A 14,135-nucleotide genomic window follows, 5' to 3' on the forward strand; every position below is an offset into this window, starting at 1 on the left:
ATGTGGTGCAGTGCACTGTTTATGTAAGATCGATAAATATTGACTTCCTCATCTGACTTATTATACAAATGGAAAATATTTGAAACTCATAAAATATTTTATAATATTTTCAGCCAGGTCAACAACACACCATCATTTGATACTGTATAAATAAAATATTTAGGCTTTAATTTCTTAAGCCAATTTTATAAAATCTCTATGTAACAATAGAAAAATTAATGTAATTGTTAGGTAGGCTCTTTAATGCAATTTATCAAATGAATCTGAGAGCTTCAACCACTTCTTTAGAAAAAGTGTAATATTCTGAAAAGTTCTGTGTAACTGATATTATCTGTAATTAACACCTACTAGTTTGTGTTTGTTAATTAAATTTTATCTCATCTGTGTCATCTAATGCTTTCTAAATTATTGTGTAAATTAGTGTTCTTTGGTTGTAAGTAATAAAAATCAACTCTGGCTACCTTTAGAAAAATTAATTCATTGGAATAATATCAGGGGCTCACAAAATCATTGCAAAGCTGGAAAGCCAGACTTGAGAAGGGTAACTATCAAGGCAGATCCTGGGGCTAGAAAATAAGAACTGCAGTAATTCTCACGGCAGGGTGCAAATGCAGAAGTTATGAGAAGCTAATTCATATCAGATTCCAAAATCCAAACAATAGGCAAATAAGCATTTTGCCTGGTTGTGCAAATTTCAACAAATTATACTTCACTTTGGAGTATCCCTCCATCTAACACTCCCTGCCACAAAACAAAACAAAGCAAAACAAAACAAAGCAAAACAAAACAAAACCCAAAAAACCTTCATTGAGATGAAAGACTCCTGTGTTTTCATAAGATTTATATCATTTATTTTGGCATGTATTGATAGTATCAAGACATGTAGGGTGCCTGCTATTTCTTGCTTTCCAAGTCTTTTAGAAACCTATCAGTACAATGATGCCACATGTTATTGCATAATATGGTAAGATAATTAAGGTCCCTGTGGGTTAAAATGCAGCAAAGAGGCAGGGTTGATGGGTTACAAAGTTGGAAAGCAAAAGTATACTGCTATCCCTGCTACATAAAAGCAAATTACTTCTATTTTTTTCTATTTATCAAAATGTAGGGGAGAAACAGTATATGCTCGGTATCAGGTTGCTCCAGGAAAAAAGGCTGTATCAGGAACAGTAGCACATTTAAAGTTACCATCAGATCAACATATTCTTTTTCAAGATACGTGTATTTTGTCCAGCTAACTCAGAGATAAAACAGGAATATGCTAGGAATGATCACCCCTAAAATATTCAAGTCTGAAATTCCCCTGGAAATTATTACTTTTGATTTACTATTTTGGTAGGAAAGTGTGGGGTTAGCTTGCAGTTGGCCTGTGGTAGCTTTATGTTTATCTCCAAAGATGGCTGGAGCCACAGTACTCTCTTTCAGCCAAGATAGAAATGAAATGCACTAGCTAGTGATATATAACATGCTATTTAAATCCTGAAGCTCCCTTGAATGCACCCTATATGAGCTTGTCTACATCGCTCTTTAAAAAATACAGATTGGTAATCTTCACCTGTATTACCTGATACATAGACATGTTTTGGCTATGTGACCAGTGGAGTGTGAAAGATCCCTTGGTAAACTTTTGCTGTGAAGATGAAGTGCATTCTGAGTGACAGTGGGAGGATCAAAGAAGTTGCACCTTGGTGTTCAGGACCAACCTGAGGTTGCTTTGTGCTTTCTTATTCCTGATTCTGTGTAGCCTTTGACCATAGAAAATCCTTCTGAGTAAATATCACCAGAGTCTAGTGAGTCCTTTCAATTATCTGACCCAGAGCCTCTTTGACCCTTTTTTTAAACCATAATAACCTTTATTCCATAGGTTAGATGGCCACTAAAACATTATGCCATTTTTTGCATATATCTGTAGACTCAGAGGAATAATTATAGGATGGGCTTAGAGTCTACTAGGTTTCTTTTAGAATTAAAAAAATTAATTTACCTGGAATCTATTAGTAAGTTTGTTCTGGATCCCTAGAAGTTAGTATTAGCGCAGAGTTAGTGTCTAATGTCAGGCAATCCAAAAGTTGTGGATATACTCTTCTCCCCGGTGCAGTTACCTAAGTAAATAAATACAGTTACCTTTGAGAAAAAATAGGAGAAAGATTCACAGTGTGCACTTGTGATGTTACTTCTGGACCCCAGGGTTCAGAGCTCTTTCATTCAATGTTCTATGAGTCTAGTCTTAGAACATGGTGAGGGACCAGTACTCTCTACACTCCACTGTGGTAATTCAGGTCAGGTCTCCGTTTACCAGATTTAGGAGACTTTATTTTCCCCTTTTCTCATACAAGTCAAATTCTAAGTAGATTACTCATTATTTGATTTCTAACAATGTCATAACCAATTAATCATAATCGTAGATCTCTGTAGATCAGGTCATACTAATTAACACTATGGCATGGCTGTATGTTTGTGGTAAATACACCAAATATCCCATGAGATTTGATAATCTAGCCTTTCTTTCCTGGAAACATTGTCTCTCCCTTGAAGTCATGGTGCCTGTTTCAGTTTAACATCTTCCACTAGCGCTATTAAACAAGGGAAACATGATGATAATGAACTTACAAAGTCTCTGGCTTTGTAGATCTCAAATCCTTGAGGAATGGAAAATTTAAACATGGTCTTAAGGGAACATAGTTAGGAGGTAAGACATAATGATGTATGCTAGCATTCCTGTCTCTGAAAGACTTAAACTTTTTTTTTTTTTTTTTTTTTTTTTGCAACACAGCTTACTTTAGAGTTGGGAAGGTTTGCATTACCCAAACCAGAAAAGTGTCAAATACACTTAGTCACCCAAAATAACACATGAAATTTAGAATCTCTGGAAAATGCACTCATTTGACAAATTTATTTTTTCTAATATTGTATTCCAACCTTTTTGTTGAAGAATCTTCAAAAATCTATTCTGAAAGGAAACAATGTTCTTAGAGTTTTACTGATATAAACCAGCAAATTCATCTCTCTCTCTCTCTCTCTCTCTCTCTCTGTCTCTGTGTGTGTGTGTGTGTGTTTGCGCATGTGTGTGGGTTTACAAGAGCCTCCTCAGATTTGGATATTTAAAATAGTGTCCCCTAGGACATGATGGAATTCACTTGTAATTACAGATCTGGATAGGTTGGGTAAATAAAAATGTATTGTATTTTTTCTTCAAGAGAACCACCTTACGCAAAGAAGTAGCAGTATCTTCAAGCAAGGAAAGAACAGTTATATCAGTCAAGAAAGGGGAATTTTCTGAGCAAAGATGCCTCAGTGGAAAATGCTTAATACAGGCTTTGCACTTTAGGCTACTAAGTCTTCTCTGAATATGCCTAGATAGCACAATTTCCATTGTTAAAAATTTAGCCACTAGGTTCCCCATTTGACCCCCTCATCCCTGTGCAGGCTTTCTTTGGATAAGATGTAATAGCTGGATCACCAGTGAGGCAATCTTGGGAATGGAATCCATGTGTAGTGAAGCCAAAAACAGAAGGAACTAGGAATCTGACACCATGGAGTGTCATTCCTATTCTGTAGTTTGCTTGTTTGTTTGTTACTCACAGCTGAACCTAATGCTAATTAATAGAGTAACCTAATACAATATGGTATATAACACAGAAATTTCAACATTAACAAAAGAAACACTTTTCCTGGAAGAGAAGATAATTTAACAAAAAAAAGACAACTTTGAGGTACTGTTCCACCATAAAAAAATGAGATCCTGTCAGTTGCAACAGCATGGATGGAACTGGAGGTCATTAGGTTAAGTGAAATAAGCCAGGCACCAAAAGATAAACTTCACATGTTCTCACTTGTTTGTGGGCACTCAAAATTCAAACAATTGAACTCATGGAGATAGAGAGTAGAAGAATGGTTACCAGAGGCTGGGAAAGGTAGTGAGGGGATGGGGGTGGAAGTGGGGATGGTTAAGAGGTACAAAAATATAGTTAGAAAGAATGAATGAGATCTAGTATTTGATAGCACAACAGAGTGACTGCAATCAATCATAATTTAATTCTACATTTAAAAATAAGAGTATCAGTTGGATTGTCTGTAACACAAAGCATAAATGCTTGAGGTGATGGGTACTCCATTTGCTCTGATGTGATTATTACACATTTTATGTCTATATCAAAATAATTCATGTATTCCATAAATATATACACCCACTATGTGCCCACAAACATTAAAAATAAAAAGACAACTTTAAAAAACAAATTAATATATTCAAAGGTAATTGCAAACTATTTCATTCATAAAAGAAGAGTCTATAAAGAAGGAGCAATCAGAAAGCAAGAACACTCAAAGACTAAGAATGTGACTCCTCCTATGTACAAAAAATCAATTAAAGACTAAAAAGCAATATTGTCAAAAACTTACAGACTTTAGAATATAAAGGCAAAAAGAATAAAAATCTTTTTAAAAAGATCAAGGATAAAAACGACAAATCTAGGGATCTGCATTCACTAAACAGAATCTTAAAGACATAATAGAACAAATTTGAGACAAGGGCATTATAATTTAAAAAATAGAAGACAATTATCTAAATCTAAAGAAGGATGTGAGTACTCAGCTGAAGAGTTCTACCATAAAATTCGAGAACAAAAAAGATAAAGAAAGTAACCTAAAAATACCTATGTTGAGGGGAAAAACCAGGTCTACGACCATCATTATGACCATTAATGGATATCTAGTCTTTCAGACACAGGTGAAATCGCAGATATCTGCTTTCTTAAAGTTGAGCATGGCTATTTCAGTTGTGGCCAACGAAATGCAAAAGTGATGGGTATCCTTTTGGAGGAAGACTTTAAAGCTAATGTGCAGTTTACTCTCATGATCTCTCTGCTACAGACCAGCTATCCTCCAGGCTGGCAAAGGTTCTCTCACATTGACTCTCCTGTGACATAGCATGGAGCAAAACCCAAGGCTGACTTGTGATGGTGACATACTGTAATCAATAAATAAACGTTGTTGTTTTAGGCCGCACAGATTTGTGGTTGTCACCACATATGGATCTTACTATTACATCACATACAAAGGAAGGAAAATAAAGTTGGCACTAGACTTCTCATCTTGAACACTGGATACTAGAAAACAGTGAAATAATGCCTTCTAAATTCAGAGGGAAATGATTGTTAATTTAGAATGTGCAACCCTACCAAAAGTTCGTAGGCAAAATAAAGATATTGTCAGACATGAAAGAACTTAAAAATTTTATCTCATATGTTCTTTCCTAAGATGTTACTTGGGGATTTGTTTAGTAAAACAAGAAGAATTCAGAATAATTTTACTTGTAGAAATTGATGATTGAGATATCAAAACCACTTTGAGAACAATTATGGGGAGTAGTTAAGATGGATTGGCTTGTACTAGAAAATTATCACTTTGCTTCTTTAGGGAGCTGACCTAACCTAAAATCATTTCTCCAGAGAAAGATTGGAAGAGGAAACTTTAGAGGTTGTTATGTCAGTAATAGCATTCAAATTATCAATTGCATCACCTGACCTTCTCCCTAGAATTCTAGGTGGGGAAGACTGAGGAAGCAATGAGAAGAATTACATAAGGAAGAATCTGTTTGAAAAACCACTCTATTCTGTCATTCATTCAGTTAATTCAAAAAATAGTTTTGAGCACATATTGTATACTAATCCTTGTACTATTCCAGGGAATTCAGAAAACAATAAAACAAAGTCTGTGCTTTCAAGGTACTCAAAATCTTTCAGGCAAGTTTGGTTCCCATAAGCCAAACACCATGCAAAGTTATACTGATAAAATAAAGGTAGGTCTAAGACAAAGGAGGCGAGAGGAGGAGAAATTAATTCTGTGAAAGGTAGGGGTATTCTGGAATCCTCAAAGCTTTCAGAAAGGCCTGAGTCTCTAGATAAAGTTGCACCTGAATCTGGCATCCTTTGTTTGCCGTGAGTTTCCTTTATTGCTTAAGCCCGTTTCAGTTTCCTGTCACTTGCGAAGGAAGTTTTCTAACTGAAGGAATTCTATGCTAAACAGAAGGAGAAAGAGAATTAGTCAAAGAACTTATAGTGAAAAAACAGCAAGTAGGAGAAGTAAGTCCAAAGAAGCAGGAAGGAACTACCTAGAAAGCCAACTAAGACAGCCTCCTGTGAGAAAGGAAGGCGAATGGAATTCACAAACCTCTAAGTCAGAAAAAGCAGCAAGGACTGGAAAAGAATTCACACAGGTCACAGTGGAGTGTGTTAAGGTGATGCTGAAATTGGAAAATAAACTCATGAGAATAGAATGAGAGTCTTACTGGTATGGGGGATGGCTGGAGCCCAGTTACAGATTGTCACAGTCATCAATGAATGTATAATGTAAACTTACTTGGAAATAATTTAGCAACTTGTGACAGCAAATCAGATGTTAGAATGACAGTGTGGTTATGGTTGATATGCTTGTACTCCAAATAGAATCGATTTATGGTTAGTAGAATGATTCGTGTGAGCAGTATTGCTGACTCATTCTCCTACAATGCGTGACAGGAGACAAGGAACAAAAGCTTAACTTTCCAGCACTTCTGTATTTTAGAAGTAACAAGCGGCAAGCCTCACTTTCTTGCCCCATATATATGAGGGAATGAGCAAGAAGGTTCACTTCCTTGCACTCATTCTGAGAGGAGAGATGGCATGATGGGCCAGGATTAACAGGATGATATTTATTTAGTGTAAATATAAAACCCTGAGTTTCAGGTAAAAATGCAAAACGAATGACAGATGCAGGGAGGTTCTCTTAAAGAGACCTTGAGTATTTAGCGAACCACAATCCAAAATTGAATTGTCTGTGGGGACAGGACAGGAAAAGGCATTTGTGGTGGGTTCTGACTGCAAGAGAGGCTGAGGAAGAGGAGAATGAATGACTTAGCTAGATGGATAAATTGGCTTCAGGTCACGGGGTCATGAATGCCTGGCTCAGCGTTTTCCTATCAATCCTGTGGACAAAAGGGCAATGAAGAAAAACATTGAGAATGCAAGGCCACGAAAGAAATGAAAGTGGCAAATTCGAGCCCCTTGGGTTATGTGAAAATGCCTAAAAGCGAGCTAACTTCTGAAAGCAACCGTGCTCGAAAAGCCTCCGCTGTCTGGGGGCCCCGCCCGGCCGTCAGTAAGCTCCGCCCCTCGCCAGACTCCGCCCCCAAGCCCGAAGAGTCTGGGAGCTGCCCCAATCCCAAGGCCCGGTTTAGCCTAACCCCACCCCCGGTCGTCCCGCCTTGCCTCTCAGTTTCCCTGGAGATGCTTTCGGCGTCCCCTCTCTCCGCGCCGGCGCAGCCAGGCCTCGGAATCACTAACAGAGGAGGGGGCGGCGCCGACGCCCAGCACCTGCCGCCGGTGGGGGACTCACTTCGGTGGAAGGGAAAACTGAAGTTGTTTCACTGGGCGAGTGCACCGAGGTTCGTGACGGCAGGGGCGAGGCTGGGACAGGACTTCCTCAGTTCCTTGGAGAGGCGGGCTGTTCTTTAGGCAGCCCCTTCCCTGACCCCTACAGCCCTTCCTCCATCAGTCTTTCTCAAGCTTCCTGAGTCCAGGCCCTCGCCACGTACCTCAAGAAACTAATTGAAAGAGAAGTAGGGAAAGGCGCCAGTTCCTCTTGTTCCCCAGTTCAACTGACCCTCTGAGGGAAGTGAAAAACTATACATAGGATAAGTCCTTTAGTCCTGTTGAGAACTAGGTGGGAAAAGAAAGGGAACTGAGATGCTCTCGGTTTTTGGCAAAGATAACTCTATCTTGTAAATTTGAGAGAGCAAATGGTTATCCCTAATGTCACATTTGTATTGAAATACATCAATACATATACATATTTCAGATGTTTTGGCATTTCACTGATTTAGTGATTAGTTTCTCCTATAGGATCTATACTTGGGGATTTTCTTTAAAAGTTCATCTAAACTTAGATGGTAGGAACTTAGTAGTATTTGTTGTAAGAGTGAATCTTATTCCATGACTCGGGGTGGGGAGAGGAGTTACACTACTGACTGATTTTAAACTTCTTTTCTTTTTTGCTATTATTCTTTGCTTTCTGATTTTCAGGCTGAAGTCTATAAGCCTGGAGAGACTATCAGCAGTAATCTGCAAATGTAAGTCAAGTGAAATATGGATTGCCTTCAGACTCTTTTCCTGCTTGATTTTGTGATTTAGCTATCAATGTCAGTTGGTAGGAAATGTATTTTCTATTTATTTTACTTAACAACCTATCTAATTACCCACGAGAGAGTGCCAGAAGTGTCAAAAAATTATGATACCAAGAATAAACATTATTAGTGACTCTTCATAAATTTATTTTTTCTTTACTTAGGGAGCATAGTAATATTTCTTCTGTAGTTTTCGTTAAACTTTCATAGTAAAAGAGCTTGTGATAATAGAAAAGTTGTAATTCTTATGAATGATTTTTAGTAAAATCATATTTGTTTTGAACTTGTGATGATGTACGATAAACTCGCATACTGTGCTTTACTGGCTTTATTTCTCTCATCTCAGTTTTTACTCCAAAGTGACTGAACCCTGGAGACACTGGTCAGCCTCAGACATAGTCATTCTCCAAGTAGCCTCCGTTTACACAGTAGTAGGCCTCCCTCCTTTGTGTTTCCTGATAAAGGCATCTCTGGGGATAGAGGGAAGGGGGGTTACTCTTTGAAGAATTTTACTTGGGGGCCAAAAATTTAAACTCACACCATGGGACACATTCAGCCTGACCTAGCACTCTCAAACCTTTCATCCTGTATTTCTCCATTCTCATTTGTCTTTGCATGTGGGGGCCAAACTTAGAGATTGTAACTGTGATACAAGAGCCAACCAGCAGATCAAAGGGTGCACCAAATCTCTTCTGAATACCAACAGTGGAATGGCTTCAGGCGGCCTTTTGATCTTTGTCCCAGCACCCGATGGTGCCATACTGCAGCACTGCCCACTTGCTGGCACTGGGGAGGTGCCTCTGGGTCCTCCTAAGAGGCTGATTCCGCCTGACCTCCTGGGGCTAAGCTCATCCTGGTGCCAGCCAAAGAGGTATCTTTCATTCTTCTTCTTTCTTACTCACCTGAACCTGAGCAATATCCTTTCCTGCAGTCACACCTATCTTGTGTGTTTTCCCCTGAGATGTTGATCTAGGAGAACCCTAAGGAGGTGCCATAACTAATGGTGATGTGCTCCATTTATGCTACAGGCGTGGGTCAGTCACCTCATAGCACTAGTCCCATTCTTCATTGTTGAGTCTAGGCTGGAGCTCACATGGAAACTGAGAATGCTGTCTGACCAACACCAGGAAAATGATACAACTCACATTAACAAAGACCAAAAGGCTTTCTTTACAGGTATTTAATTTAATGTAAGTACCGCAAACCCTGCTTGAACTTATAAGGCATAAAAGATGGCAATTACTTAGATAAGAAAGTAATTTGTTACAGGACCCCTTTAAATATTTGGTGCATTCAAGATATTAACTGTGTCATAAAATTCAGATCACACATTATCTGTTATGTAAAACAAAATACCTTATGTGGCCATGTATTGATTCTAAGAAACAAAGTTCCCTTTCCCAATAGGCATTGGCAAGGCACGATGTGGGGTTCAGAAACAAGGAGAAAGCCTGTTCAACTTCCACCCTCACTCTAAGCTTAAACTTTCCAACATAGTTTGATTGAGCGATATTTTTTCCAACATGCTTTTTTTTTTCCACTTTATAATTCAGCTCTGATAACTTTTTTCCACTTTATCATTCAGCTCTGACCACCCCCCATTCAGAGTTTGTGCCTTGAGGCTTGCCAGCAGGGCTTGCAGTACTTACATTAAACTAAATTTAAGAGTAAAGGTGCTCCTGCTGCTAATGTTCTCAGATCAGAGGAGAGCAAAATGAAGGAACTGGCAGCTGAAACTTTAATGGTAGGAAACGTTGACTCAGAGTTTGAAAAAAAAAAAAAAAAGCGCAGTTGATCTGTATGACAAAGAAGACATACCCCTCTCCATGTATGTTATTTGCATTTGGTTTCTATTCGATCTCAAGTAAACATCAAAAAAGATAAATTTTATATAACATGCTGGTATGCCAACTTTGGTGGGGAGTTATACTCACCTGGATGAGCTATGTTGACTGGATCAGCACCTCTGGGGGCTGCTCTCTTTTATCTGTCTACAAATAGCTGGATATTCTTAGTATTCAAGGAAATTGCAAGCACTGTTCCTCATTTTGAACCTCCTTAGTGAACTCTTCAAAGACCCCTGCAATTATGAAGAGATTACTCTGGCCCCAGTGCCAACTGCATAATGCTTTGGCAAGTCAAGTGGGGCTTTTAGAAAAGAATCTAAAATTTATAGATGATGGAATGCCCCAAATAAGGCACACTTAGTTGTTTTCCTCTCTCCCTTTTGAAATTTCCTAGGGCTACACTGGTCTGGGTTAAGAACTTAGATGATTCAGATGTTCACTGTAACATTGGAAGACTCTGAACTCTGTGGAACAGTCTTCACAGCTCCTGTGAAGTAAGCTCTTGGGAGGCCCGTTTGGGGAGCTTTGGTGTCCCTTCAAACCTCACATGAGTCATAACTTCTTACCGTATGCTCTGTATGATGTCGCCATTTAGTAAGTTCTTGTTATTCCAGTAACTCAACTATTTAATGTAACATCTAATCAGAAAAATAGATTTTTAAAGTTAAAAAAAAAGTCATTATGTTATGAAGTTATGAAGGGTAATATAGTATGTTTCTAATGTTTAGTCTGCAGGAGAGGACTAACATTTACTGTTTAGATTGTGTACTTTAAAGCTACCACTGCATAAAAATAAGTAGGCATTTTGTTTCATAGATCGTATCACGCCTTGATAAACTGGTAGTACTGGGATTCTAGTATATTTAAAATAAACCACTGATCTCCATTAGAATTCTCTTTAATTATGTGAAAAATGATTTTTAGGCCAGGGTAATAATCTTTTTCAGTAACACGAAGCTGTCTGTTTACACTGAATTTCAGAAGATTTTCTCTCGTCTTAGTGCTTCTCCACCCCCACCTCCACCATGGCTTCGTAGCACTAGAGGAATATTGTGTCTCAGCCATCCAGAGGTGGTTCTATTTCAGGTTTGACTACATCTCTCCTTCTCTACTCCTACCTAAGCCACCACCGTCTCTCCCCTGCATTTCACAGGAGACTTTGAGCTAGCCTCTCTGCTGTCTACCCTTTCCCCTACTACAGTCTAACCTGAAAGAAAAAGTCAGAGTGATCCTTTCAGGATGAAAGTCAGATCATGTCAATTCTATGCCCTGTATCCTCCAGTGGATTCTTACCTCAATGAGAATAAAAGCCAGTTTTTATAGTAACCCTCAAGATGTTACACTGTTGGGACACCCAACAAAATTCTCTGTAATGTCTTTGAGCTTGTCTGCTTCTGTTTTTATTCATCTCTTTGCATTGGTGAGCATTTGGGTAGTTTCTAGTTCCCTGCTTTGTTTTCCAGTAGAGAATCTTATCAACATCTGAGGTTCTATATATTTTGCTTATTTGTGTATTGTCTTTCTCCATATTTACCCCCATACTGCAAAGTCTGTGAGATCAGAGAGTTTTGTCTTTTTCTTCACTGCTGTATCTTTGGCACCTGGAACAGTGCCTGGCACCAAAAAGGAGCTCACTAAATATCTGCTGAATATATTCAAGGCCCAGATTTTATTGTGATTTTCCCTGGGTCACACAGGTAGTAATGCTGAAGATAAGCCATTTAAAACCTAAAACAAGCCTTTCAGTTGCTTGGTGAAGCTAAGAGTACAGGTCAAACCTGGTGGACATAGAGGGGTTGAGATCAGGAGCCCCTGGCCTTTTGGATGCCTCTCTATTTAACAGAAGCATGGATTCTTTTGCATCTGAGAGCCCTTGCACCATGTAACAAATTTTCTATTCTAAGTTCACAGACATTGTGTCCACGTGTCCCTTTGGAGTAAGATTTAGATAACATGATTTTATAGACTTGCCTTCCTAATTGCTCACCACTGTGGCACAGTGCATTTTCCAAAAAGGGCTGCAACAGTATCTCCCATGCCATATTCTTTTCTTACAATGAAACTTTGACACTCCCCTATCAATAGGTGGTTCTGTGTTCATTTGCCTTGAATCTGGGTGAACTTGTTATTACAGCAGAAGTGGATGCTATGTGACTTCCAAGGGTAGACCCTAAAAGGGGATAAAGCTTCTGCCTGGCTTTTCTCTAAAATACTTGCCTTTGGAGCCTGGAGCTGCTACATAAGAAGTCTTAGGTTGCCATGATGTGAAGAAGCCTATGCCACATGAGGAGACCACATGTATGAGTTCTAGCAGATAGCCCCAGTTGAGTCCCAGCTAAGAGTTAGCATCAACCACTAGAAAAGTGAGTGAAGATACTTCAAGGTGATTCCTGTCCCCTATCATTGGGTTACTGCAGCTTCTGAGTTTTCTCTGCAGAGGCTCCTGTCATCATGGAGGAGAAAAAATCCATGTCTGTCATACCCTGTCCTTATTCCTGACCCATGTAAAGTGTGAGATAAAGTTGTTTTTGTTTAAAACTTTTTAAAAACAGTACATTGTGAAGTGATTCATTATATTGTTATGGCTGTGTGCTTTCTCAGGGCAGCTGTCTCCTTGTTGAGAATTGTTCTTATCATCTATCACATCTAAGGGAAAGCCTTTATTTGTGAGCAATAAGGCTTTTAGAAAACAGCAAGTATGAGCAATTTTCAATTATTGATAATAACAGGAAAGCAACACATAAACATTGGAAATCCGTAGCTATCCTAAAAATCTTTATTCTTTAATTGCAATCATGTCCCTTACAAAACTCTTACCAAAGATGCCAACTGAACCATCAATGCTTTTATCATATTTTCTTCTTATCTACTTTGTAGTGAAGATACAGACAAATAATAAATTGGCCAAAAAGCAGACAATGGAGGAAAATAATGAGAGAAGCAACCTACAGAATCCACTCACTGAGCATCATTCCTGAATAATACAGCTATAGCACTACATGTAGACATTCTCAACTAAGATGACAGACTGTGAATCTCTAATAATGTCTTAAAGGATCCTTCGAAAGATTTATTCTTTAAAATACAATTTCTACTTATTTCTTTTTGTAGTCCAAAATGACCACCCTGCCCCCACTGCCCATGACACGCCCGAAGCTTACAGCCTTAGCCAGACAGAAGCTGCCTTGCTCCTCCAGAAAAATTCCAAGGTATATGCCCCTGGTTTTTACTTATTTTCCTACAGAATGAATTTTCTGTAGTAAGAAATGTCAATAATGTATCTCAGAAAATAAAATCATTTCAAGAGAAGAGAAAAATACCTTGTTATATTGAGAATATTGAAATCTGCTGTTTCAAAAGGATTTCTGAACCACATTCAAATACTGCAAATATATTTATTTATTTATTAATCTAGTTGTTATTTCATCATTTTATTTCCTATTGCAATTATATCATGGTTCCCATAGAGTTTTGGAGATAAGTTTCCTGTTTTAAATGTGTATGGAAAACAGAAAGCAGAAGCTTTCGGAATGAAAAGTGTAAAGCTTTTTTCTTTTTAAGGCAGAGTCTTACTCTGTTACCTAGGCTGGAGTGCAGTAGTGTCATCTCAGCTCACTGCAACCTCTGCCTCCTGGGTTCAAGTGATTATCGTGCCTCAACCTCTTGAGTAGCTGGGACCACAGGCATGCACCACTATGCCCAGCTAATTTTTTGTATTTTTAGTAGAGACAGGTTTTGCCATGCTGGCCAGGCTGGTCTGGAACTCCTGGCCTCAAATGATTCACCCACCTTGGCCTCCCAAAATGCTGGGATTGTAGGGATGAGCCACCATGCCCAGACTGAAAGGTGTAATGCTTTTAATCTATAAGGTCCCAAGGGCTGACTTATGTTTAGGAAGAAGGAGGGTAGAGCCTTACTTGTAGGATAGATTGGAGGGCATGAATCAGCTCCTGAAATGATGCTGGGGCCTGAAAATGCATCATCAAACTGCTGCTGCCCATGAGTGACTGCTGAGCTACTCAAAGTGTCACTGAGGAAATGCAGGACAGAGAAACTGATATATTTTGTCATAATTATGAATATTAACTGACTGTGCTATTTTGAAATTGCCATTTATAATTCTATTG

The 14,135-nt window shown here is 38.6% G+C and overlaps 1 protein-coding gene across 1 annotated transcript in view; it reads left to right on the top strand.

Annotated features, from left to right (window-relative positions):
- Window positions 1-10,431: 10,431 nt before the first annotated feature.
- The window catches only part of TTC29 (tetratricopeptide repeat domain 29), a 264,021-nt gene continuing 260,317 nt past the window's right edge, over window positions 10,432-14,135 (top strand). Inside the window, 3 exon segments of the mRNA XM_023226242.1 lie at window positions 10,432-10,465; window positions 10,468-10,502; window positions 13,120-13,217. Coding sequence (XP_023082010.1) covers window positions 10,432-10,465; window positions 10,468-10,502; window positions 13,120-13,217 — 167 coding nt within the window.

The sequence above is a fragment of the Piliocolobus tephrosceles genome, chromosome 3 (genome assembly GCF_002776525.5).
Source record: "Piliocolobus tephrosceles isolate RC106 chromosome 3, ASM277652v3, whole genome shotgun sequence".
In the NCBI taxonomy this organism is placed as follows: Eukaryota; Metazoa; Chordata; class Mammalia; order Primates; family Cercopithecidae; genus Piliocolobus; species Piliocolobus tephrosceles.